This window comes from Heterodontus francisci, chromosome 4 (genome assembly GCF_036365525.1).
Source record: "Heterodontus francisci isolate sHetFra1 chromosome 4, sHetFra1.hap1, whole genome shotgun sequence".
In the NCBI taxonomy this organism is placed as follows: domain Eukaryota; kingdom Metazoa; phylum Chordata; class Chondrichthyes; order Heterodontiformes; family Heterodontidae; genus Heterodontus; species Heterodontus francisci.
Genome location: NC_090374.1, coordinates 75,808,575 through 75,835,718, shown reverse-complemented (window position 1 = coordinate 75,835,718; position 27,144 = coordinate 75,808,575). Strand labels below are relative to the sequence as shown.

At 42.8% G+C, this 27,144-nt stretch overlaps 1 protein-coding gene across 2 annotated transcripts in view; it reads left to right on the top strand.

Moving 5' to 3' along the window:
• Positions 1 to 27,144, top strand: part of ell2 (elongation factor for RNA polymerase II 2) — a 214,071-nt gene that overhangs the window by 170,836 nt on the left and 16,091 nt on the right. The window contains exons 9-10 of one of the 2 annotated variants that reach the window (XM_068029729.1): positions 2,698 to 2,764; positions 21,580 to 21,751. In XM_068029729.1, coding sequence (XP_067885830.1) covers positions 2,698 to 2,764; positions 21,580 to 21,751 — 239 coding nt within the window. The remainder of the gene's footprint in view (positions 1 to 2,697; positions 2,765 to 21,579; positions 21,752 to 27,144) is intronic. The other variant, XR_010974870.1, reaches the window with a different exon arrangement.

Genomic DNA, 27,144 nt, shown 5'->3' with positions numbered 1-27,144 from the left:
GCCCTCTTTCCAATGCGACCCTAATTGCTGATGTTGCTTGAATTAAAAGTCAGCAAATCCCTCGGACCTGTTGGCCTACATTCCAGGGTTTTAAAAGAGGTTGCTACAGAGATAGTGAATGGATTGATTTTGATCTTTCAGCTAGTTAGGACTGAAATGAGGGCAATTTCTTTGCTCAGAGGGTTATGAATCTTTAGAAATCTCTACCTCCGAGGACTGTAGATGCTCAATCATTGACTATTCAAGATTGAGATTGATAGATCCTTGGACATGAAAAGAATCATAGGATATGGGGATAGAGTGAAAGGTGGAACTGATGTAGAGATTCGGCCATGGTCTATTGAATGGTGAAGCAAGCTCGATGGAATGTATGGCCTGCTCCTGCTCCTATTCCAAGCAGGAGAGCATAAGCAATGGCTAATTGTCAGTAAAACGAACCCAAAAATTCTAAGGGCAAAATCAGTCCCAACAATTAATCTACACTAAATCCAGAGTAGAACTTGCCTCATCTGGTATCCAATAACCTGATAATCTTAAGAAATTCTGATCCCTGGAATACAGAATATAATGGGAAAGATGCCTGAAACTGGCTCGGGAGGGGGGGTTGAATTAGTGTCAAGTGAACATTTTTTTGAGGAGTTCAGTGATGGTTTTAGTCTTCCAAATGTTTTACTGAAGGAAATAGCAGCTCATTTAAGTCTGTACCAACAGATAGTGGCGAGGTCAAAAGAGATGGAGATCTAGAGCTGGGTGTCACCAGGGTATGTATGAAAGTTGCTCCCATGTCTTTGGGTGATGTCGCTGAGGGACAGCATGCAGATGGGAAGGGTCCAAACATTGATCCTTGGGCAAACCCAGAGGTACTGGTGCAAAGATATGATATGCCATTGCTGGTAATGGTGTGGCTATAGTTGGATAGACAGAAGTGGCAGTCCCTGGACGGTGAAGCGTTTGAGGAGGATGGTGTGATAAATGGTGTTAAAGGCTGCAGAGGGGTCAAGATGGACAGAGAAAAAAAGCATTGCTGTCCATCATGGAAGATGGCCTTTGCTGTGATTTTGATTCACAATTTGTGACTGTTTTAGTGCTGTAATGGGCTGAAACCTGATTGAAGAGATGCAATTTAAAAGACTTTGTGGAGGAAAGGGAGGTTGGAGATGGAGTGATAGTTTCAAGGGTGAGATTTTGAGGACGGGGATAATAGCTGTTTTGCAAGGGAGGGGAACAAAACATGAGTAGACTAAATTATTTAAAATGTCGTTGCTTGGGGAAGAAAGCAAATATGGATGGTCAGCAAACTGCTTGATGTCAAATGTGATGGATGGTTAAATCAGTTGCGCACCTCTGCGTTCCTTAGATTTGAGGGAACAAAAATGAGGTCATACAAGTGGGAACTATCAGGATGGGAGCAAATAAACATTTTACTGGGAACAAAAGCATCAGAGTGGCTGAACAACCTAAAGATAAATGATCTACCTCTTGAACTTTTTGCCATGAACCAGTCTTTTTCCGTAAATATTTTGAATACTGAGTGGCTTTGATGCAGTTTAAATTACTGAATTAACACTTTAACCACAAATAATTTGGCTAAGTTCTGCTGATCTTTTCACTAACTTCTCTAAATATGTAAAAAATCTTTATTTAAAAATTTGAAAAAACCATAAATGGACAGTGATAGAATAGGGATACTAATAGGCAGGGCACACATTTTCTAACCTTTCTGAATCCAGAGATCAATGAGAAATGAGAAAGCTTTAACCTTTAAATCTTCATTACCAGCATAAACGTCTATATACTCCTCCCTCAAGCATTGTTTTTATCAAAATGTGCGAAGGTTTCTTAAAAATGTGTGACTGTTATAAACCCTTAAATACAATAAATTTTAATCCTGTGCAATTGTATGTGCTGTGTTCATTGAAGGAAAAGCTAAAGAGAAAAATTTGGGACAAATGATAATGCAGGATCTAAATAGTTAATTGTTAATGGCCCAGTCATCAAATTGTCAGAATTAAACATATTCAACTTGGAAATTTCTACATTGTCTGCTTTGAATATTAAAAATGTGCGATTTTGAATTGGGTAATATTGAAGTTAACATGATTCCAAAAAGGCACAGAATTTGTAATGTGGCTTGGTGTTGCATATTGCTGCAACTAGCATTGAAGACTGTTCAGATCTTACAGCTACAGAAGGAGAATTCAGTGTCGAATGAGACTGGAGTACTCTAACTTAGTTTTAGTTGATAACCATGAGGTGTTCTCATTCTTGATTCTCTCAACACATAGGGTGGGAAAGGACCTAAAATTGCATTCTTTAACATTATAGACACATCTGCTGCTTTCAATAAATTAATTCCTGAATGGTTCCTTGTCTGCAGGATTTGGAAACAGTAGGAGACTGACCCTGGGTGGAGACCTTAGTGCTTTGACCTCTATTGTGTGGGTAATTCAGTTATTGCCGTTACAGACTTGAGGCCTGTTATTGGTAGTGACTGGGCTGGCCATATGGCTGCTGCTGATTGTAATCTGTGGAGTTGAAAACTGGTGCATTATTTGCATTGAAAAATGTAATACAGAGGCAAAAGCATTAAAATGTTTCCACAAGTTTTAGCTGCAGTGTAGCCAAGGTCAAAATGTTATTTCTGTATGTCTTCTGCTGTATGTCAACAGATATGCAGAAACTTCTATTCTTTTCCAGGAATGAATAGGAAGTGCACTGGTTCCAGCAATCCTACATTACCAACCAAAAAGCCTGATTACTTGATGTAAGTAAACATGCTTATTATTTTGTGCATTCTGTCTTTTACACTCTTTTCAAAAAGAAAAAGAATTACCTAAATTGGCAGTAGTTATTTGATTTGTTCAAGTTTGGATTTCTTTGAAAAAACTGAGCATTGCACACTATTTTTAGTTAGACTTTCAAACACATTTTTTACTGTGAACTGTTTCCAAAATCATCATTGTTTCCCTTCATTTGTCAGAAGGATAAATCATGTTTGACTAATATTTTAAGAATAAAGTATGGTGACGGGGACACTATGGGGAAAATTTTGTGCTCTCCCCCGCAACGAGTTTGGAGACAGGAAGAACATTTAATCGAGCAGGATGGTGCAGGAGCCCCTGCCTCCGCTCCAGTTAAGTGCCTGGCAGGAGAGCCCGTGGATGGCCTTCCCGCCCCACCGTAAATTAAGGCCTTTAAGTGGGTAATTAAGAGCCTCATCCTGCTGCTGGTATTAGCCCAGCAGCAGGTGGGCCTGCCACTACATTGGAAGCATGCCAAGCAAACCCTTGCATGTTGCTTGCTGGCTCTGGGGGTTGGTGGGGGTTGATGTCCGTCGTTAAAAGGCACTTAGTGGCTGATCAAGGGCCTGGCATCGCGAAGGTGGGGTCCCGTTGCGAGCCAACCCCTGCCCTTGCTAGCGACCCCCTCCCCCTCCATGCCCACCCTGACTCACCAGTGGTCTGGATCCCTCGCCTCCAATGGGTCCATTACTGGCAGCAGCCACCGCCTCTGCAGTGGTGCTTCTCCATGAAAGAGCTGCCTCTGATTGGCCAGCAGCTCTCAGCAGGCAGGACTTTCGTCGCCGGGATCCTTAATCCCACGGAAGGTCTACTGCTGTCCACTTTAAGTGCCTAATTGACACTTAATGCGGTGGGCTTTCCCCAGAGGAGGCGATGTGGGACTCTCGCCGGCGCTTCAGCCAGTAGCTGAGACCCCTGTCAGCTACATAAAATCACACCCCACCCTACCCCCATGTATTTACATTGACTTTCAGAACATCTGAATTACTATTTGAGAAATTGGGTGAGAAAATTAGATAAACATAGATACATTATTTTCATAGTCTCTTGGTTCAGTGCATCCTTGAACTCAAGGTGAGTATTAAATACAAAAAGGGGAAGTTTAGAAGAAATGTTTCCATGCAGGCTTATGAAATATGAAAAACGTTGACCTGAGTGGTGATTGCTAATTCAATGCAACAACAACTTATATTTATATAGCTCCTTTAACATAATAAAATGTCCCAAGGCCTGTCACAGGAACATTATAAAATAAAATATATCACCGAGTCACAAGGAAGTTTTAGGTCTGATGACAAAAAACTTGTTCAAAGAGATAGGTTTTAAGGAGTGTCTTAAAAGGAAGAAAGCAACGTAGAGAGGGTATTCCAGAGCTTAGGGCCTTGGCAACTGAAGGCATGGCCACCAAAGGTGGAGCAATTAAAATCGTGGATGTTCAAGAGGCCAGAATTAGAGGAGTGTAGATATCTGAGGGTTCTGGGGTTATAGTATATTAGAGATAATGGGGGAATGTGGCCATGGAGGGATTTGAAAATGAGGACGAGAATTTTAAAATTAAGATGTTGGTTGACTGGGAGCCCAAGTAGGACAGCGGTGATAGGTGAACAAGACTTAGTGCAAGTTAAGACATGGGCAGCAGTGTTTTGGATGACCTCCGGTTTACAGAGGGTAGAATGTGGTAAACCACTCAGCAGTGCATTGGAATAATCGTCTAGAGGTTACAAAGACATGAATGAGGGTTTAGCAGCAGATAAGCTAAGACAGGTGCAAAGCCAGGCGATGTTACGCGGGTGGAAATCGGCAGTCTTAGTTACGGCGCAAATTTGATGCCGGAAGTTCATCCCAGAGTCATCTGTAATACCGAGGTTGCAAACTGGCTTAATCTCAGACTGTTGCCGGAGAGAGGGATGGAGTCAGTAGCTAGGGAACGGAGTTTGTTCCGGGGACAGAAAAAGATGGCTTCAGTCTTCCCAATATTTAATTGGAAGAAATTTCGGTTTATCCAGTACTGGATGTTGGATAAGCAGTCTAATAGTTTAGCAATGGTGGAGGAATCGAGAAGTGGTGATGAGATGGAGCTGGGTGTCGTCAGGGTGATACTCTGACCACGATTAGCTAGATAAGAATGGAACCAAGTGTGAGCAGTCCCACCCAGCTGAATGACGCTGGAGAAGCATTGAAGGAGGATGGTGTGGTCAACTGTCAAAGGCCGCAGACATGTTGAGAAGGACAAGGTGGGTAATTTTACCTTTGTCAGTCACATAGGATGTCATTTGTGACTTTGATAACTGTTTCAGTAATGTGAAAAGGGTGAAAACTTGATTGGAGGGATTCAAGCATGGAGTTCCAGGAAAGATGGGCATGGATTTGGGAGGTGACAAAACGATCAAAGACTTTGGAGAGGAAAGGAGGTTGGAGATGGGGTGGTAGTTTGCAAGGACTGTGGAGTATTTCCAGCACTTTCTGTTTTTACATCACTAAATGCTTCACAGCCAATCAAGTACTTTTGAAGTACAGCCATTGTTGTAATGTGGGCAAACGTGGCATCCTATTTGCACGCAGGAAGGACCCACAAACAGATGAAATTAGTGATCAGATAATCTCTTTGAGGGTTAACAGTTGAACAGGACATTGTTACGATTTCCTCTGCTCTTTGAATAGTGGCATAGCTTTTCTTTACCTGCGATGGCTTCTCTTCCCACTCCCATATTATCTGTGGAGTCCCCCAAGGATCTAACTTTGGCTGCCTTCTGTTTCTCATCTACATGTCCTAAGGTGATATCACCTGTTATGATCAGGTGAGGAAGGGTTGAAGAGTTCCCCTCTTTTTTCCCCTCCTTGTTTATCCACAACAGATTTATTTCCTTTTTAAGTGGGTATACTTGCTAATTCAGTGAGTGTTTTCTTGTTTACACGACGTGATCATAAGCCAATTGGACAGGTTTTTTTCAAGTTTAACAAAGCAGTTAACTTTATTATACATAAACCGATCTAAGCAAAAATAATACACTCCAGCTCTCGTGACCGCTCTCACGCAAACAAATAGGTTCCAGATGGGGAAGGATAATTTGGTCGAATTAGAGTCCACAGAAATAAAAAGAGTGTACAGTCTGTGGAGGTTGGTGACTCAGCTGGTTTCAGGCTGAATTCGGTGGTCCTGAGGCTTCCGGTTTGAAGAAATGAACGCTGATTCAGTGGTTCTCTGGGAGACAGCAATGTGACTGAATTCCTTTGAGAGATTTCTGTATGTTCTTTCTGGAAAGTTCTCTACCCGCAATCGCTCCCTCATCATGCTTAAGTTATGAAGCACAGTTAGTGGTGCAGTGGTTAGCACCGCAGCCTCACAGCTCCAGCGACCCGGGTTCAATTCTGGGTACTGCCTGTGCGGAGTTTGCAAGTTCTCCCTGTGACTGTGTGGGTTTTCGCCAGGTGCTCTGGTTTCCTCCCATAGCCAAAGACTTGCAGATTGATAGGTAAATTGGCCATTGTAAATTGCCCCTCGTGTCGGTAGGTGGTAGGGGAATTGTGGGTTATATGGGGTTAATATGGGAATATGGGGTTAATGTAGGATTAGTATAAATGGGTGGTTGTTGGTCAGCACAGACTCGGTGGGTCGAAGGGCCAGTTTCAGTGCTGTATCTCTAAATAAAAATAAATATAAATCACGGAACACTACTGTCTGCAGCAGGGAATATGCCTCGGTGCTTGCGGTCAGCAGACAGAGTTTGAAGCTTGCAAGGTTTAAGTGGTTCATCTCCACCAGTTCAATATTCAAGTTTCTAGCCAGTGGATTAAATAAAAAATTATCCTTCGACCTAGGACATTTTTGTGATGCCCCCGAAAAATCATGCTGTATCTCGCCACCACCTCGCTAGCCCCTCCAATGTCCCTAATTTGTCATGCTGCTTGTCTGGCATCCAATAATGGATGAACAGAAATTCTCTCCAAAGTATTGGGAAGACTAAAGTCATTGCCCTTGGTCCCTGCCACAAACTCCATCCCCTGACCACCGTTTCTACTCTGAAGCGGAACCAAACTGTTTGCAACCTTGGTATTTGACTCCAAGATGAGCTTCCAAGCACACATTCACTCCATCACCAAGACTTTCTATTTCAACCTCCATGACATCACCCGACTCCAACCCTGCCTCAGCTCACCTGTTGAAATCTTCATCTGTGCCTTTATTACTTCTAGATTTGAACATTCTAGTTCTCTCCTGGCCAGCTTCCCTCCCATCTTCTACTTTACATAAACCTGTGCTCATCCAAAACTCTTGCCTGTGTCCTTACTGGCACCAAGTCTTATTCACCCATCATCCTGTGCTTGCTGATTTACATCGGCTGCTAATCTGACACTGTCTAAATTTTAAAATTGGCATACTTGTTTTTAAATCCTTTGATGGCCTTGCCCCTCCTATTTCTGTAACCTGTTCGAGCCCTGGAAGCCTTCGTGATTTCTGCACTCCTCCAATTCTGGCCTCTTGTGCATCTGCAGTTTTAATCGCAGTACCATTGGTGACTGTTTTCAGCTGAGAGGCCCTAAGCTCTGGACTTCCATCCCCAAACTCATCTGTCTCTATTCTGTCTCTACTCCTTTTAAGATACTACTTAAAACCTATCTATTTGACCAAACTTTAGGTCATCTGTCTTGATATCTCGTCCTGCAGCTCAGTATCAAAAATGTTACTATTGATAACGCTCTTGTTTAAGCACCTTGGGCCATTTTGCTACTTTAAAAATGCTATATAAATGCAAATTGTGGTCATTGGGTGTTGCTGGTGGTTGTTTGTTAATGGGATATTTTTTCCGCCTGAGCGTAAATGAAGCCTTGATTTAATGTCTCATCTGAAAGACGGCACTCTGATAGTGCAGCATTCCATCAGTGCTGAACTGAAGTGTCAGCCTAAAAATGTGCTCTGGCCTATGGTGTGGGGTGAGAACCCACAACCTTCTGATCCAAGAGAGTGTTGCCACTAAACAAAGATTGACCCTTATGTTATTAGCTTAGTTGTGTGACATCACTGATGCCAAGTCACTGTTCTCTGTGCAATTATGAAGACTACTCTTTAAAGTTTCGACTTTACTTGAATCTACTATAAAACTAGGAACAGTGGTTAAAAAGCTTAGCCATCTTTTGAGTTTTATAATGTGGCTATGGTACAATCGCCCTGGAAACAGGAGTAGGCCATACAGCCCCCAAACCTATTTTGCTATTTAATTGAGTCGTGACTGATCTGTTCTCATTTTGAGCAATTAATATATTTAAAGTTTTAAATAAAAGTTTTTGAAAGAGTATATTCATTCATGTATTCATTGTCCTTGTATTCTGGTTACCCTAAAATGTGTTGAAATATCATCTCTGATGTGTCATAACTTTTTGCAAACTTGATTAAACTGGAATAGAAACCAATGCAAGATTTGCCCAGCAGTATCCAGCCAAGTTAGTGCTGACTAATACACCCCTGATGTGCTGTGGAATGATTTGTATGATTTCCTTAGTGTTGCAAGACCCATTTTTGGGTTTTGCACATGTATGATTTTGATGAGCTTCCAAGAAAAATTACTGGCTCAAATTTCTGAAATCTGTGCAGAAGTGAAGCTAGTTTTTGGTATAATCAAGATTAAGGTACTGACAGAAGTCCTTTTCACAAAGGACTTCATGCCAGCAACCTACCTGGTAATATAGGCTCCTTTGTATTCTATCAGGAAGTTGATATCTTAGTGTCAATGGCACAGTTTATCTTCCATTGCAAATGTAGTAATTCAATCTGAGTTCATATAAGTATTTACGAAGTATTATTCCAAATGTTCCATTGAATTTACTACCATGTAATGCACTGCTACTCTTCAAGTAAATGTGCTGGGGAAAGGAAGGAGATATTGTAAATGGTTGCATGGAAGCACAAATAACATATGCCCATCATGAGGTGAGATTTGGATTGTACACATACATGTACATTGGTACATTTCCATATTGTAACATCCTTCGGTGACATCTATGTAGATGTTTACTCTCCCCTGAGGAAATATTCTAATCTCATTTAGCACCCCCATTTACCACCCCGTTCCCATGTCCTTTCATCCCCTTTTTCCACATCCACCTATACAATCTAATCTTGAATGTTGCCATAGTTTCTGCCTCAATCACTAACTCTGGAGGTGAATTCGATAGAATTGCAACTCTAAAGAAGTTTCTTTTGTTTTCTGCTCTAAGTACCTTGCATTCAATTCCATCTATATGGCCCCTTGTTTTACATCCTTCAACTGCTGGAAGCTATCAGCGTCAATCAATTCTGTCCCATCTTTTCCTAATTAGACTTTAGCATAATACGTCCCAAGACGCTTCACAGGAGCATTATAAGAACAGAATTTGACTCTGGACCATATAGGGATACTGCCAAAAGCTTGGTCAAAGTGGCAGAGTTTAAGGAGTGTCTTAAAGAAGAAGAGAGGGTTAGAAGGGCGGAGAGGCTCAGAGAGGGAATTCCAGAGCTTTAGGGCCTTGGCAGCTGAAGGCATTGCCATAGGAGGTGGACTGATTAAAAACAGGGATGCACACGAGGCCAGAATTGCAGGAGAGTTGTGGAGCTGGAAGAAATTAGAGATGGGGAGGGGTGAAGCCAGGGAGAGATTTGAAACCAAGGATATGTATAAATACTTTTATGATATTGCCCTATAATATGCTCTAATGAAAAGAGAGACAATTTTTAAACTACTTTTTGCAGCATTCTAGCAAATCTGCATTCTATCCAATCTGAAGCTTCAATATCCTTCCCATCATGTGGAGCCTAGTGCTGCACACAGTATTCTAATTGAGGTCTCGAGGTTTTATATAGCCTCATCATTATCTCTTGGCTTTTATATACTACACTTGGGCAGCACAGTGGCGCAGTGGTTAGCACCGCAGCCTCACAGCTCCAGCGACCCGGGTTCAATTCTGGGTCCTGCCTGTGTGGAGTTTGCAAGTTCTCCGTGTTTGCGTGGGTTTCCTCCGGGTGCTCCGGTTTCCTCCCACATGCCAAAGACTTGCAGGTTGATAGGTAAATTGGCCATTAGCAATTGCCTCTAGTGTAGGTAGGTGGTAGGGAAATATAGGGACAGGTGGGGATGTGGTAGGAATATGGGGTTAGTGTAGCATTAGTATAAATGGGTGGTTGATGGTCGGCACAGACTCGGTGGGCCGAAGGGCCTGTTTCAGTGCTGTATCTCTAAACTAAACTAAAACTAAACTTGGTGTAATAAAACACACAATTCCATTATAATAAAAGCAAAATACTGCAGATGCAGTTCCATTAGTCTTTATGGCCTTAACAAGCTGAGGTGCTGCCTTTAATATCCTGTGAACCTTTTACCCCAACCCCCAATTCCAGGACGCCAAACTTAATTTCATTGAGTATAGTTACTGGTGTTCATTTTTCACCAAAATGGATCACGTCTCACTTACTGGCATCAAATTCCATCTGTTACTTTTTTAGCCTATTCCCTACCTTATTATTCCTATGCAGCTTCTTTGGTCCTCAAGAATTTTTCACCTTGTATTTTACTATCCTCCATAAATTTTGACATTAACCCCTCTAGGTCTATAAACAGATCATTGTTCTGTACCGTGAACAGAAGTGGCCCAGAACTGAACCATGAGAGACCACTACTGATTTCAATCACTCTGGACAAACTGCCCTTAAATCTTACTCAGTTTTCTCCGTTCTAATACTTTTTATCCAATTTGCTATCTTACCCCAAATTCCATACGCCTAAATTTTCCCCAACATTCTCTTATGTGGTGCTTTGTTGAAGGCTTTCCAAAAGTTCCTATACTATACACACTGCATTTTCACCAACTGCCATGTTTATTGTTTCCTCAAAAAATGGAGGTTTGTTGAACATGACTGAAGTAGCTAAAATGGAATTTTAAAAGAGACAAACTATTTGCTCTTTATTCACAGGTATGTGGTAATTTCATCCTTAAAGTCTCTTAAAACTCCTGCCACAAGTGTTAAATTAACTGGCCTGTATTTATCCAGATTATTTTCTTAATGTTTTTAAAAATAGTAAGAGGTAAGTTTTAAATTGTTAAAGTAAAATTGGCGCAAGTACATGATTGTAAGCAGTCAGAAGAAACTTCAAGGGAATCATTAACTTAACCAATAACTGTTGTAACACTTAGTAATGCAGGTGGGCAAACAGTGACACCTTACAATTTTTTTTATTCTTTCATGGGATGTGGGCGTCACTGGCAAGGCCAGCATTTGTCGCCCATCCCTAATTGCCCTTGATAACTGAGTAGCTTGCTAGGCCATTTCAGAGGATAGTTAAGAGTCAACCACATTGTGGGTCTGGCGTCTTATGTAGACCAGACCAGGTAAGGACGGCAGATTTCTGATTTTGAATTACTAGTTCAGTGAAATTACCACTCTGTCACCATGAATGACGTGTAGTGGATCCCCTTATGCATGTCAGAATATCTTTGTCGGTCATAAATAATTATAGGTTACAAATTAGATATTTAATGTAACTTTTTTGTAATGGGACTATAGAATGCTTTTACGTTGAAAGTCTGCATTATAATCTCACTGCTTTACAAGCTATACAGGCTTAAATATAGGTAGTAGCAATCTGTTTTTAAACTTGTTTTTCTTCAGTGTTCTTTACCAAAATCTAGATCTTTTCAGTTTAATGAAAACCTGGGTCAAATTGTCATGGAAAACTTGGATTGTGATTGATTTAGCTATACGTCAGATGAAAGTTCAATGAAAGCTACAAAGACTTAAAACAAATAAAACCACAGTGATTGTATTTATTTCTGCGTGTGGAGAAAGACCAGGGAAGAAATTTTAACAGCACTCATCGCTGAGGGACCACTCAAAACTGGAGATTAGCCAGTAGATTTGAAACGGGCTTATTTGGTACCCATATTCAAAATGGATGTCAAGGCAGACATAGGCACCTACAAACTTCCTTCCATTCCATGTAAAATAATGGAATCCATTATCAGGACTAAATTTGAAGATTATCTGCATAGCAAACAGCAGTCGTTATGGATTCAGAAAGGAACAATCCTGCCTGACCAACCTCCTAAATGACTTTTGAGAAATTAGAAACCCAAGTGGACTGTGGTAAACCCTGTATGATGTACCTCAAGCCTCCAAAAGGCTTTTGGTAAAGTTCCACAGGAAAGGTTACTGAGGGAAGTGAGGGTGGAAATCCTGGAGGCACAGGCCATAATTTTTCAGTCTTCCTTAGACTCTGGGATGGTGCCAGAGGACTTGAGAATTTCAAACGCTGAGCCCTTGTTCAAAAAAGGGTGTAAAGATAAGCCCAGCAACTCAGGCCAGTCAATTTAACTTCGGTGGTGGAGAAACTTCTAGAAAGAATAATTCGGGACAAAATTAATAGTCACATCGTCAAATGCGGGTTAATTAAAGAAAGCCAGCATGGATTTCTTAATGGAAATTCATGTTTGACTAACTTGCTGGAGTTTTTTTGAGGAGGTAACGGAGAAGGTTGATGAGGGCAGTGCAATTGATGAGGTGTACCTGGACATTCAAAAGGTATTTGTTACAGTGCCACACAACAGACTTGTGAGCAAACTTATAGCTCATGGAATAAAAGGAACGATAGCAACATGGATTTGAAATTGGCTGAGTGACAGGGAATAAAGAGTAGTGGTTAATGGATGTTTTTTGGGCTGGAGGAAAGTTTGTAGTGGAGTTCCCCAGTGGTCAGTGTTTGGACCCTTGCTTTTCCGGATATACATTAATGACCTAGACCTTGGTGTACAGGGCACAATTTCAAAGTTTGCAGGTGATGGGAAATCTGGACGCATTGTGAACTGTGAGGAGATGTAGAACTGCAAAAGGACACTAATAAGTTGGTGGAATGGGTGATAAGTGGCAGATTAAGTTCAATGCAGAAAAATGCGAAGTGGTTCATTTTGGTAGGAAGTACACGGAGAGGCAATATAAAATACAAGGTACAATTCTAAAGCGGGTGCAGAGGGACCTGGGTGTATATGTACACAAGTCATTGAAGGTGGCAGACAGGTTGAGAGTGGTTAATAAAGCATACAGTATCCTGGGCTTTATTAATAGGGGCATAGAGTCCAAGAGCAAAGAAATTATGTTGAATTGGTATAAGACACTGGGTCGGCCTCAGCTGGAGTATTGCGTCTAGTTCTGGGTGCCGCATTTTTGGAAAGATGTGAAGGTATTGGAGTGATTGCAGAAAAGATTCACGAAAATTGTTCCAAGGATGAAGAACTTCAGTAATGAAGATAGAATGGAGAAGTTGGAACTTTTCCTTGGAGAAGAGAAGGCTGAGAGGTGATTTGGTAGAGGTATTTAAAATCATGAGCGGTCTGGACAGAGTAGATAGAGAAACTTCCCACTCGTGAAAGGATCATGAACGAGAGGGCACAGATTTAAAGTAATGGGTAAGAGAAGCAAAAGCAACATGAGGAAAAACTTTTTTCATGCAGCAAGTGGTTAAGGTCTGGAATGCACTGCCTGAGAATGCGGTCGAGGTAGGTTCAATTGAAGCATTCAGAAGGGAATTAGACTGTTGTATGAAAAGGAAGAATGTACAGGGTTACGGGGAGAAGGCACTAAGTGACTTGCTGTTTCGGAGAACTGGTGCAGACACGATGGGCCAGTTGGCCTCTTGCGCTGTAACAATTCTGTGATTCTGTTATTAATTAAACTCAGATGTAGGGATTCAAGATAAATAGTGAGGATAAGCTGGCTGAAGGGTAGAAAAAAAAGTGATCGTTATTATGGGAGTATCTGGGGGCAAGTACTGAGTGGGGCTACAATTGTTTCTAATTTAGAGACACAACCTAGATTTAGAAACTCAATGCAATGTGGTCAAATTTTCTGATTATGCCAAACTATTTGGGGCCATGAAAAAGGCAGCTCAAATTGTAGACTGATTCAGGCAAAATAGGTAACTGAATAGAACAATGTCAGAAGAAATTTAATAAGGACAAGTGTAAAGTACAGTTCCTACCACTTGGACTGTTCCTGCTTATTCCAGACTGCTGCTTATATCAGCCAAATGGTGCTGACCATTTTCCGTTACTATAGGTGGCAATTGCAGAGACACTGCTTAAACTGCATTAAGTAGGTCAGCTATTTTAGCTCTCCAATTAGCTGCAGCAGTTGGTTTTAATTTCTCTCTTCCTTGATCTATTTTTAAAAGAATCATTGTAGTTTTAAAGTAATAAATAGGCAATCATTCTACTGTTGTTGGAATCCACTCCTAACTTTCTAAGTTGCAATGTCAGCTTTGCGAAGACTATGAAAACAAATAGTTCTCTTCTGGAAGGTAAACGTGCTGCAGCTTGGTTTGTTTTTTGAAAAAAAAATCATTATTTCAATAAGACTTTTCTGTTTTGGTTAATCATTTCCTATAACTATTTTCCCTCTTGAACTTGGACTCTGCACATATTTTCGAATTAAATTGGCTGGACATACTCTCTTGTGTTTGAGGGCTGTCATTCCACTTCCTGTTTCCAACCAAACAACTTTGTTCTGGTAATGCTTGGCATTCCTTCGAACACCCTAAGTCAGGCTGTATGCCAAAGAGGGTCAGCCTCGGGATACAGACATGGGGACAGAAAGCTCCGAGTCGTTGCAGATGGTGAGCTGCATGTGCCGGGGGCTGATGCGCAATGACTTGTTTTCTGCTATGTTGTCTGCCAGTCGCTGTATCTTGACAGTCAGGTATGGTACCCGAAGGTCCTCTGACCCTACACAGTTCGAGTAATGGTCATTACGCCACAAAAGGAAACAATTCATCTCAAGACCATGCCGGCTCTGTAGAGCAATCCAGTCAGTCCCATGTGGGTGTCACTGGCAACGTTCATTAATGTCCCTTAGGGAAGGAAATCTGCCATCCTTACCTGGTCTGGCCTACATGTGACTCCAGACCCACAGCAGTGTGGTTGACTCTACAATGGGGAGATCAAATGCAGATTGGGGGACAGCTTTGCAGAACACCTCCACTCAGTCCACAAGCATGACCCCGAACTTCAGGTTGCTTGCCAGTTTAATAATTCACTGGCCTGCTCCTTAAGAGTGCAGGTCGAGGGGGACTGGATGGCTATCAGACAGACGAGAAGGACACAACAGATAGTGCAGGAGTCCCCGGACGGCACCCCACTTTCTAACTGATATTTAGTTCTGAGTACCGACGGGAGAGTGGGTTCCTCTGCTGAGTGCAGTGAGAGTTATGACCAGAGCACCATAGGTGGCTCAGCTGTGCAGGGAGAGAGGAGAAAAGACAGGAGAGCAATAGTGGTAAAGGATTCTATAGTTGGGGAACAGACAGGCATTTCTGTGGTCGCAGACGTGATTCCAGGATGGTATGTTGCCTCCTTGGTGCAAGGGTCATGGATATCACCGAGCAGCTACAGAGCATGCTGGAGGGTGAGGGTGCAGAGCCAGAGGTCGTGGTCCACATTGGTGCCAACGGTATAGGTAGAAAAAGGGATGAGGTCCTGCAGGCTGAGTTTAGGGGGTTAGGAAAGAGATTAGTAAGCAGGATCTCAAAGCCAGTCATCTCCAGGTTACTCCCAAGGCTACGTGCTAGTGAGTACAGAAATAGGAGAATGCACCAGATGAATGCGTGGCTGGAGAGATGATGCAGGAGGGAGGGCTTCAGATTTCTGGGCCATTGGGATCAATTCTAGGGAAGGTGGGACCTGTACAAGCCCAGACAGTCTACACCTGAACAGGACTAGGCCGAATATCCTTGCAGGAAGGTTTGCTAGTGCTTTTGGGGATGGTTTAAACTAGTCTGGAAGGGGCATGGGATCATGAGGGAAGTTTCAGAAAGGACAATTTCAGGGCAGGGAATGGGAGGCAGAAAATTAGTGAGTGACTCTGAAAGGCAGAAGAAGCAAAAGTTTAAAAAGTGTACAGCACGGGAATTTGGCAGTGTTAAAAGGTACTGATTTGAATGCAAGGATTATAGCAAATAAAGCCGATGAACTTAGGGCACAGATAGACACATGGCAGTATGATATCATTGCTATAACGGAAACATGACTTAAAGAGGGGCAAAAATGGCAGTTCAACATCCCTGGATATAGAGTTTTCAGGCAGGATGGAGAGGGGGATAAAAAAGAGGGGGTGTAGCATTATTGGTTGAGGAATCAATATCAGCTGTGAGGAGGGACGATATGCTAAATGAATCATCAAATGAGGCCATATTGGTTAAGCTCCGAAATAAAAACAAAAGGGGGCAGCCACACTGCCGGAAGTGTACTACAAAGCCCCAAATAGTGTGAGGGAGATGGAAGACCAAATACATGTAGGCAAATTTGAGTGCAAAAACAAAAGGGCAATAATAGTTGGGGATTTCAACTACCCTATTATCAACTGGGACACAGTGTGAAGGGCACAGAGAGCACAAAATTCTTGAACTGCATTCAAGAGAACTCTTTTAGCCAGCACATAACGAGCCCAATGAGAGGGGGTGCAATTCTATATTTAGTCATAGGAACTGAAGCAAGTGGATGGAGTAGCAGTGTGAGACCATTTTGGAGATGGTGACCATAATACAGTTAGATTTAGCATTATTATGGAAAAGGACAATGATTTAGATGTGAATATAGGAGGTATGATCAGTAAGTTTGCAGATAACACTAAAATTGGTGGTGTCGTAAATAGTGAGGAGGAAAGCCTTAGATTACAGGACAATATAGATGGGCAGAGCAGTGGCAAATGGAATTTAATCCTGAAGTGTGAGGTGATGCATTTTGGGAGGACTAACATGATAGGACCCTAGAAAGTAGGCCAGAGAGACCTTGGTGTACTTGTCCATAGATCACTGAAGGCAGCAGCACAGGTAGATAAGGTAGTTAGGAAGGCATACAGGATACTTGTCTTTATTAGCCGAGGCATGGAATATAAGAGCAGAAAGGTTATGATGGAACTGTATAAAACGCTAGTTAGGCCACAGCTGGAGTACTGTGTATAGTTCTGGTCACCACGCTATAGGAAGGATGTGATTGCACTGGAGAGGGTGCAGAGGAGATTCACCAGGATGTTGCCTGGGCTGGAACATTTCTGCTCTGAGGAGAGACTGGATAGGTTAGGGTTGTTTTCCTTAGAGCAGAGCAGGCTGAGGAGGGACCTGACTGAGGTATACAAAATTGAGGGGCATTGTTGGGATAGATGGGAAGAAACTTTTTCCCTTAGTGGAGGGGTCAATAACCAGGGGGCATAGATTTAAGGTAAGGGGCAGGAGGTTTAGAGGGGATTTGAGGAAACATTTTTTCACCCAGAGGGTGGTTGGAACCTGGAACACACTACCTGAAGGGGTGATAGAGGCAGGAACCCTGACAACAAAGTATTTATTTAGATGAATACTTGAAACACTATAGCATACAAGGCGACAGGCCAAGTGCTGGAAAATGGGATTAAAATAGATAGGTGCTTAATGGCGGGCACAGACGCGATGGGCCGAAGGGCCTGTTTCTGTGCTGTCTAACTCTATGGCAAAAGTAGAATGGAAGCAAAAGTTCTAAATTGGGGAGGCACATTTTACGAAGCTGAGGTGACCTGGCGAAAGTGGACTGGATGCAGCCACTTGAAGGAAAAGCGGTAGCAAACCAGTGGGAGGCATTTAAAAGAGAGATTCTATAGGCGTGGTGTAGACATGCCCCCACAAAGCAAAAGGGTGATGCTGCCAAATCTAGAGACCCCTGGTTATCCAGAAGCAGAAAAAGAAAGCTTATGGCAGTCACAAAAAACCTTTAAAAAGCCAAGAGGAGTATAGAAAGTGCAGGGGTGAAGTATCAAAGAAAATTAGGAAAGCAAAGCGAGGATGTGAAAAAATATTGGCAGGTAAATCAATAAAAACTCAAAAGATGTTTTATCAGTACATTAAGAGCAAGAGGATAACTAAGGAAAGGGTAGGGGCTATCAGATGTACAAGGTAACATGCATGGTTGCCGAAGATGTGAGCAGGATTCTCAGAGTACCTTGTCTCTGTCTTCACAGAGGAGAAGGATGATGCAGACATTGTAGTTAAAGAGGAGTGTGAAATATTAGATACGATAAGCATAATGAAAGAGTAACTTACTAGAGGATCTAAGAATTTTGAAAGCGGATATCACCAGGACTGGATGGATTGTATCCCAGGCTGTTAAATGAAGCCAAGGAGGAAATAGCGGCTGCTCTGAGGATCATTTTCAAATCCTTACTAGATACAGGCAAGGTACCAGAGGATTGGAGGTCTGCAAATGTTATACCATTATTTCAAAGGGATGTGAGGGCTAGGCCAAATAATTATAGGCCAGTCAGTCTGACCTCGGTGGTGGGCAAATTATTAGAATCAATTCTGAGAGATAGGATAAACTGTCACCTAGAAAGACACTGATTAATCAGGGATAGTCAGCATGAATTTGTTAAGGGAAGGTCGTATCTTACCAACTTAATTGAATTTTTTGAGGAAGGAACAAGGAGGATTGATGAGGGTAGTGCAGTGGATGTTGTCTACATGGATTTTAGTAAGGCATTTGATAAGGTCCCACATGGCAGACTAGTCAGAAAAGTAAAAGCCCATGGATACAGGGGAATGTGGCAAGTTGGATCCAAAATTGGCACAGTGACAGGAAACGAAGGATTATGTTCGATGGATGTTTTTGCGAATGGAAAGCTGTTTCCAGTGACATTCCACAGGGCTCAGTGTTGGGTCCCTTGCTGTTTGTTTTATATATTAATGATTTGGACTTAAATGTGGGAGGTATGATTGGGAAATTTGCAGATGACCCAAAAATAGGCCATGTCGTTGATAGTGAAGAGGACAGCTGTAGACTCTAGGATGATACCAATGGTTTGGTTGAGTGGACGGAAAAGTGGCAAATGGAATTCATTCCAGAGAAGTGAGGTAATGCATTTGGGGAGTGCAAACAAAGCAAGGGAATACACAATAAATGGGAGGACATTGAGAGGGGTCGAGGAAGTGAGAGACCTTGGAGTGCATGTCCACAGGTCCCTGAAGGTGGTAGGACAAGTAGATAAAGTGATGAAGGCATATGGAATGCTTTCCTTTTATTGGCCGAGGTATCGAATACAAAAGCAGAGATGTAATGCTGGAACTGTATAAAACGGTGGTTAGGCCACAACTGGAGTATGGCTTACATCTTTGGTCACCACATTATAGGAAGGACATAATTGCTATGGAGAGAGTATGGAGGAGATTTACATGAATGTTGCCAGGGCTCGAAAGTTGCAGTTATGAGGAAAGATTGGATAGGCTAGGGTTGTTTTCCTTAGAACAGAGGAGGTTGAGGGGGTGACTTCATAGAGCTGTACAAAATTGAGGGGTATAGATAGAGTAGACAGGAAGGACCTGTTTCCCATAGCGGAGAGGTCAATTAGCAGGGGGCACAGATTTAAGGTGATTGGTAGAAGGATTTGCGTGGACATGAGGAAAAACTTTCAGAGGGTCGTGGGTGTCTGGAATTCACTGCCCGGATCAGTGGTGGAGGCAGAAACTCTCAACTCATTTCAAAGGTACCTGGACTTGCACTTGAAGTGCTATAACCAGCAAGGCTATGGACCAGGTGCTGGAAGTTGGGATTGCAATGGGCAGCTAGTTTTTTTCAGCTGGCGCAGACACGATAGGCTGAATAACCTCTTTCTATGCCATAACTTTTCTAGGGTTCTATAGTTCTAACCTGGGATGCAAGCCATCTGGACCAGGCGAGTTATTCACTCCAATCATAGCCACTCTTTCCAGTACATTCTGTCTATCTATTGTCACCCCCATCCATTGCCTCCACCACCTCAGCTTCTAGCGATATTTTATCAGCATCTCTCCCTTGATAAACACCGATCGATACAAGTGCTCATTAAGTATTCTAGCCTTGTCCTACCCTCTTTGTCCCAAATAGCCCCACCCTGCCTCATACTGCCCACTTACTGTTTACACGCTGGTAGAAGAATTTTGGGTTACCTTTCATGTTAACTGCCATTCCATTCTCATTCTCTTTGCCACTCTTATTTTCCTCTTCACTTCCCCTCTCAACTTACTGTATTTGGCCTGGTTCTTGCTTGAAGAATTCACCTGACATGCATCATACACACTTTCTTTCTTCATATTCTCTATCTTCCTCGTCATCCAGGGAGCCCTGGCTTTGGTTTCCCTACCTTTCCCTCTTGTTGGAATGTACCAAACCTGTACCCGAAGAATTTCATTAACGATCATCCATTGTTCCATCAGTGTTTTTCCTGTCAGTTTTTGGTTCCATTTTAATCCCACTTATCCCATTGAAGTTAGCCCTCATCCAATATACAAGTTCTACTTTAGACTCTTCCTTACTGTTCTCCATTACTGTCATGCAGACCCGACCTGCCAAGAATGTGGCATATTAATTTTGTCATATGAGCATTGATTTTTAAACTATTGCTGGAGTGAAGAAAGGACTTGTTAAAAAAATCCCCAGACACTTGGCTGGAAAAATATTTGTATGCTAACAGACAGTGCTTAGAGAGACAAAGGACTATTCCCTGGTCCACTTAACCCAAAATGGACTGATCACAAGACACTGAAGGGGAGGAAGCTCACATTCCAGGATGGCTGCTGAGATGGCAGAATTCACAAACCGAAGTGGTCAAACCAGCTACTCACATGACTAACCTGCTGGGCAACCTGGGGTTTTTTGAATTGTACCACAGAGAAAGGGAGAAGGCAGTTGAAGCTGGAGCTTCTCTCTGGCTCGCTTTTTCCCAAGCCACTGGACCCATGGAAGACATGTAAACCTCAAGAGAGAAAAGACTCCGACCTCGAAACAAAGTTGAAGCGTGTACTGGGCCCCAATGAATTGCAAGTCTGACTGGCAACCAAAGACTTCTCATCAAACTCAAAGGACAGTAAAATAGAAACCCATCTATTGCCTCAAATTTTTCCCCTTTATTTTCTACTTTTCTGTATCTGCGTGTGTGTTTATTGCATATGCATGCTAGCGTGGCCGTGTCGCATATTCGTAGTTGGTAACCGGATTAGAGTTTAAGATTAATACATTTCTACCTTTCTTGTTTAAAATCTAAGAAAACCTGTCTGAATTGACTTTGCCTTACAATTGGAAACACTAAGGGAAAGCTAAAACACGGTGTTTTAAAAAAATTAAACCCTTTTACGGTTAAACCAGGCAAAGGCTGAGAGGGAACACCTAGACCCCTCTCACCGGGTCGTAACATAATCTAAAATTTACAATACGATGATCACTCTTGCCCAAGTGTTCTCCCAGAGTTTGTCCACTTGGGGGTGAATCCTTGCTCCCAGCAATGTGTATTTGATAACTTAGTATGGGATGTCTTTTACTGCTTCCTCCTTGCCCATGCAGTTAGTCCCATGCTTCTGTCATGTTGAGCTGGAAGCTACAAATATTGCAAAAGTGATGTGGTAACAATTCGTGCAATGTCCACACACCCCCAACCCCCAGGCCCATTTAGGTCGTTGTCCGCTTTCCAATTCCTCTCAGCAGTACAGGTTAGATCAGGAACTTGAGTCTGACAAATGAACTGTTGCCAAAATCTGCATGTTTTAATGCATCTGATTGGTAGTGTCATTCTTCAGTTTGGATAGCAAAAGATGTTCTTCAAAATGTGGAGCCATCTAGAGTGCAAATGGATCATTTTTTTTTAGTCTTGTCTCCTTTAAATCATCTATCCTGATTACTGAAATGCAAACCTTTTGGATTACAGCTGAGAAAACAAAAGGATCACATTTATGATGTGTAATTTTAATATTCCCACTTTTTTGTTCAACAGCAAATACGCAGCCATTATGTCGCATGAGCAGAGACAAAACTACAAAGATGACTTTAATGCAGAGTATGGTGAATACCGAAACCTGCACGCCAGGTTAGAAAGGGTAACCAAGCGATTTTTACAGCTCGATGCAGAGCGGAAGCGTCTTTCTCCTGACACTGAAGAGTATAAGGTATTGGCTCAAACACTTCCAACTGTTCAACGTGTAGCCAAAAATCTGGATCAGTTAACAGAGCCTTTCCATGTTGTTTGAGTTTACCTTCATCTGTAGAGTCAATGAGACTATGCTCCAGGCATGGAGTCCCATTCTGTTAGTCTTAATGCAGGGAGTGTAATCTAACCGAATTTAAAAAAAATTCATTCTTTGTATGTGGGTGTCGCTGGCAAGGCCAGCATTTCTTGTCCATCCCTAATTGCCCTAGAGAAGGTGAGGGAAGCCACCACCTTGAACCACTGCAGTCCATGTGGGGTAGGTACACCTGTAGTGCTGTTGGGAAAGGAGTTCCAGGTTTTTGACCCAGCGACTGTGAAGGAACTGTGATATAGTTCCAAGTCAGGATGGTGTGTGATTTGGAGGGGAACTTGCAGGTGATGGTGTTCCCATGTGTCTGCTGACTTTGTCCTTCTAGGTGGTGGTTCGGTTTGAAAGGTGCAGTCGAAGGAGGATTGCCAAGTTGCTGCAGTGCATCTTGTAGATGGTACGCACTGCAGCCACTGTGTGCCAGTGGTGGAGGGAATGAATGTTGAAGGTGGTGGATGGGGTGCCAGTCAGGCAGGCTACTTTGTCCTGGATGGTGTCGATCTTCTTGAGTGTTGTTGGAGCTGCACTCATCCAGGCAAGTGGAGAGTATTCCATCACACTCCTGACTTGTGCCTTGTAGATGGTGAACAGGCTTTTGGGAAGTCAGGAGATGAGTTACTTGCTTCAGAATTCCCAGTCTCTGACCACCTCTAGTATTATGGCTGGTTCAGTTTCTAGTCCATGGTAATCCCCAGGATGTTGGGGGATTCAGCAATGGTGATTGATGCCATTGAACGTCAAGGAGAGATGGTTTGTTTTAGTTACGATAAACCTGTATAAAACACTGGCTCGCCCTCAACTGAAGTATTTGTCCAGTTCTGAGCACCATGCTTTAGGAAGGATGTGAAGGCATTAGAGAGGGTGCAGAAAAGATTCATGAGAATGGATCTAGGGGGGGGGGGACTTCAGTTATGTGGATAGATTGGAGAAGCTGGGGCTGTTCTCCTTGAACAAGAGAAGATTAAGCGGAGATTTGGTAGAAGTGTTCAAAATCATGAAGGGTCTGGACAGAGTAGATAGGGAGAAACTGTTCCTGTTAGCAGAAGGATAGAGAACCAGCGGACACCGATATAAGGTGATTTGCAAAAGAAGCAGCGTCAACGTGAAAAACTTTTTTATGCAGTGAATGATTAGGATCTGGAATGCACTGACTCGGTGTGATGGAGGCAGATTCAATCGTGGATTTCAAAAGGGAATTGGATAATTATCTGAAGAGAAAAAATTCACAAGGCTATGGTGAAAATGCAGGGGAATGGGATTCGGTGAGTTGCATTTGCAGAGGGCTGGCACGGACACGCCAGGTTGAATGGTCTCCTGTGCTCTAAACGTTCTCTGATTCTGTGGTCATTGCTTGGCACTTGCCACTCATCAGTCCAAGCCAAAATGTTGTCCAGGTCTTGTTGCACGCAGGCATAGATTGTTTCAGTATCTGAGGAGTCTTGAATGGTACTGAACACTGCAATCATCAGTGGACAATCCCCACTTTTGACCTTATGTTGGAGGGAAGGTCATTGATGAAGCAGCTGAAGATGGTTGGACTTAAGACACTACCTTGAGGAATCTGCAGTGATGTCCTGGGGCTGGGACGATTGGTCTCCAACAACCATCCTTCTTTGTCCAAGGTATAACTCCAACCAGTGGAGAGTTTTCCCCCGATTCCCATTGGCTTCAGTTTTGCTGGGGCTCCTTCATGCCATGCTCTGTCAAATGCTGCCTTGATGTCAAGGACAGTCACTTACACCTCACTTCGCGTTCAGCTGTTTTGTCCATGTTTCGACGAAGGCTGTAATGTTGTCTGGAGCTGAGTGGCCCTGGCAGAACCCAAACTGAGCATCAGTAAGCAGGTTATTGCTGAACAAGTGCCGCTTACTTTGCTGGTGGAGAGCAGATTGATGAGGTGGTAATTGGGCGGATTGAATTTGTCCTGCTTTTTGTGGACAGGACATACCCGGGCAATTTTCCACATTGTCTGGTAGATAACAGTGTTGTAGCTAAACTGGTACAGCTTGGCTAGGGGCGCAGCTAGTTCTGGAGCACAAGTCTTCAGTATTGCAGCCAGGATGTTAGGGCACATATACTTTTCTATATCCAGTGTCTTCAGCCATTTCTTGATGTCTCGTAGCTTTAAACTAAATAGTGGGAGGAGTGTTCGGAGACATTTAAGGAGATATTTCATAACTCTCAAAGAAGATATATTCTATTGAGAAAGAAAGACTCAGTGTGAAGAATGAACCATCTGTGGCTTACTAAAGAGGTTGAGGATGGTTTCAAATTGAAAGAAAAGGTATACAATTATGTGAAGGTTAGGAGTAGGCCAGAAGATTGGGAAATTTTTAGAAACCAGCAAAGAATGACTACTTAAAAAAAAAAAGTTGGAGTGATTAGAATATGAGAGTAAACTAGCAAGAAATATATAAAAACAGACAGTAGGAGCTTCTACAAGTATATAAAAAGGAAAAGTTGTCGAGTCATTTACAGCACAGAAGGTCGCCATTCAGCCCATCAAGTCCAGGTGGCTCTTCACGGAGCGGTCCACTTAGTCCCACTCGCCCGCTCGCTCCCCGTAACCCTGCAAGTTTATTTCCTTCAGTTGGCATCGAATTTCCTTTTGAAATCATTGATTATCTCCACTTCCACCACCCTTGCGGCAGCGAGTTCCAGGTCATTACCACTCACTGCGTAAAAGGTTCTTCCTCATACTCCCCTGAATCTCTTGCCCAAAACCTTCAATCTGTGTCCCCTAGTCCTTGTACCATTAGTTAATGGGAACAGTTTTTCCTTGTCTAACTTATTCAAGCCTGTTGTAATCTTGTACACCTCTATTAAATCTCCCCTCAATTTCCTTTGCTCTAAGGATCCCAGCTTTTCCAACCTAACCTTGTAACTAATATTCCCCATCACTGGAACCATTCTGATAAATCTCCTCTGCTCTCTGTCAAGGACCCTCACATCCTTCCTAAAGTGTGGTGACCAGAACTGGATGCAATACTCCAGTTGTGGCTTACCCAGAGCTTTATAAAGGTTGAGCATAATTTCCCTGCTTTTGTACTCGATGCCTGTATTTATGAAGCACAAGATCCCATGTGCTTTACTAACCACTCTCTCAATATGTCTTGCCGCCTTCCAAGATCTATGCACATGCACCCCAGGTTCCTCTGTTCCTGCATACTCTTTAGAACTGTGCCATTCAGTATATATTGCCTCTTCCTAGTCCTGCCAAAATGTGAAACCTCACACTTGTCAGTATTAAATTCCATATGCCACCTGTCTTCCCATTCTGCTAGACTGTCTGTGTACTCTTGGAGTTCATATCATCCTCACTGTTTCCCACACCTCCAAGAGAATAGCGAAAGTAATCATTGGTCCCTTAGAGGATAAGACAGGAGAATTAATAGGAAGCAAGGAAATGGGATGTGGGCATTGCTGGCAAGGTTTGCATTTCTTGCCCTTCCCCAGTTGCCCTTGAGAAGGTGGTGGTGAGCAGTCTTCTTGAACTGGTGCAGGTACGCCGACAGTGCTGCTAGGGAGGGAATATCTGTCTTCATGGTAGAAGACACTAAAAGCATCCCAAGAATAATAGAAAATCAAGGGGTAAAAGGGAGGGAGGAACTTGAAACTATCAACTAGAGAAAAGGTACTGGGAAAACTAATGGGACGAAAGGCTGACAAGTCCCCTGGACCTGATGACCTGCAACCTAGTGTCTTAAAAGAAGTAGCTGCAGAGACAGTGAATGCATTTGTTGTAATCTTCCAAAATTCCCTAGATTCTGGAAAGGTCCCTGCAAATTGGAAAACTACAAATGTAACACCTGATTCAAGAAAGGATGGGGGGCAGAAACCAGGCAACTACAAGCCAGTTGGCCAAATGCCTGTCATTGGGAAAATGCTGGAATCCATTATGAAGGAAGTCATAGTATTACCATTTAGAAAATCATAATACAAACAAGCAGAGTCAACATGGTTTTATGAAAGGGAAATAATGTTTGACAAATTTGAGTTCTTTGAGAATGTAACAAGCAGGGTGGATAAAGGGGAACCAGTAGATGTAGTGTATTTGGATTTCCAAAAGGCATTCGATAAGGTGCCATATAAAGGGTTACTACACAAGGCAAGAGCTCATGGTGTTAAGAATATATTAGCATAGATAAGGAATTGGCTAACTAACAGCAAACAGTCGGGATAAATGGGAAATTTTCGGGTTGGCAAACTATAACTAGTAGGGTGCCACAGGTGGGTGCTGGGGGCCCAACTATTCACAATTTATATGAATGACTTGGATGAAGGGGCAGAGTGTATTGCAGCCTAATTTGCTGATGAAACTAAGATAGGTAGGAAAGCAAGTTGAGAGGAGGACACAGCCTGCAAAGGGATGTAGAAAGGTTCATGTCAATGGTGGTGGACAATTAAACATCGAACTGGTGGAGGAGTCTGCGCAAACATCCCCATCCTCAATGTTGGGAGAGCCCATCAGGTCAGTGCAAAAGACAAGACTGAAGCATTGCAACCATCTTCAGCCAGGTATGCAGAGTGGATGATCCATCTCCGGCTCCTGTTGACACCCCTAGTATCACAAATGCCAGTCTTCAGCCTTTCATTCATTCGACCTGATAGCCTTCACTGCATTCAGCAGTTTCTTGATATGGGCCCTGACGACATCAAGGCAGATAGTACTGAAGGCTCGTGCTCCTGAACTAACCGCCCCCTTAGCCAGGCTGTTCTAGTCTAGCTCCAACACTGGCATCTACCGACAATATGGAAAATTGCCCAGGTGTGTCCTGTCCACAAAAAGCAGGAAAAATCCAATCCAGCCATTCAGAGTCATAGTTATACAGCACAGAAACAGGCCCTTTGGCCCATTGTGTCTGTGCTGCCATCAAGCAACTAACTATTCTAATCCCATTTTCCAGCACTTGGCCCGTAGCCTTGTATGCTATGGTGTTTCAAGTACTCATCTAAATACTACTTAAATGTTGAGGGTTCCTGCCTCTACCACCTCTTCAGGCAGTGCATTCCAGATTCCAACCACCCTCTGGGTGTAATATTTTTTCCTCAAATCCCCTCTAAACCTCCTGCACCTTACCTTAAATCTATGCCCCCTGGTTATTGACCCCTCCGCTAAGGGAAAAAGTTTCCTCCTATCTAACCTATCAATGCCCCTCATAATTTTGTATACGTCAATCATATCTCCCCTCAACCTTCTCTGCTCTAAGGAAATCAACCCTAGCCTTTTCAGTCTCTCTTCATAGCTGAAATGCTCCAGCCCA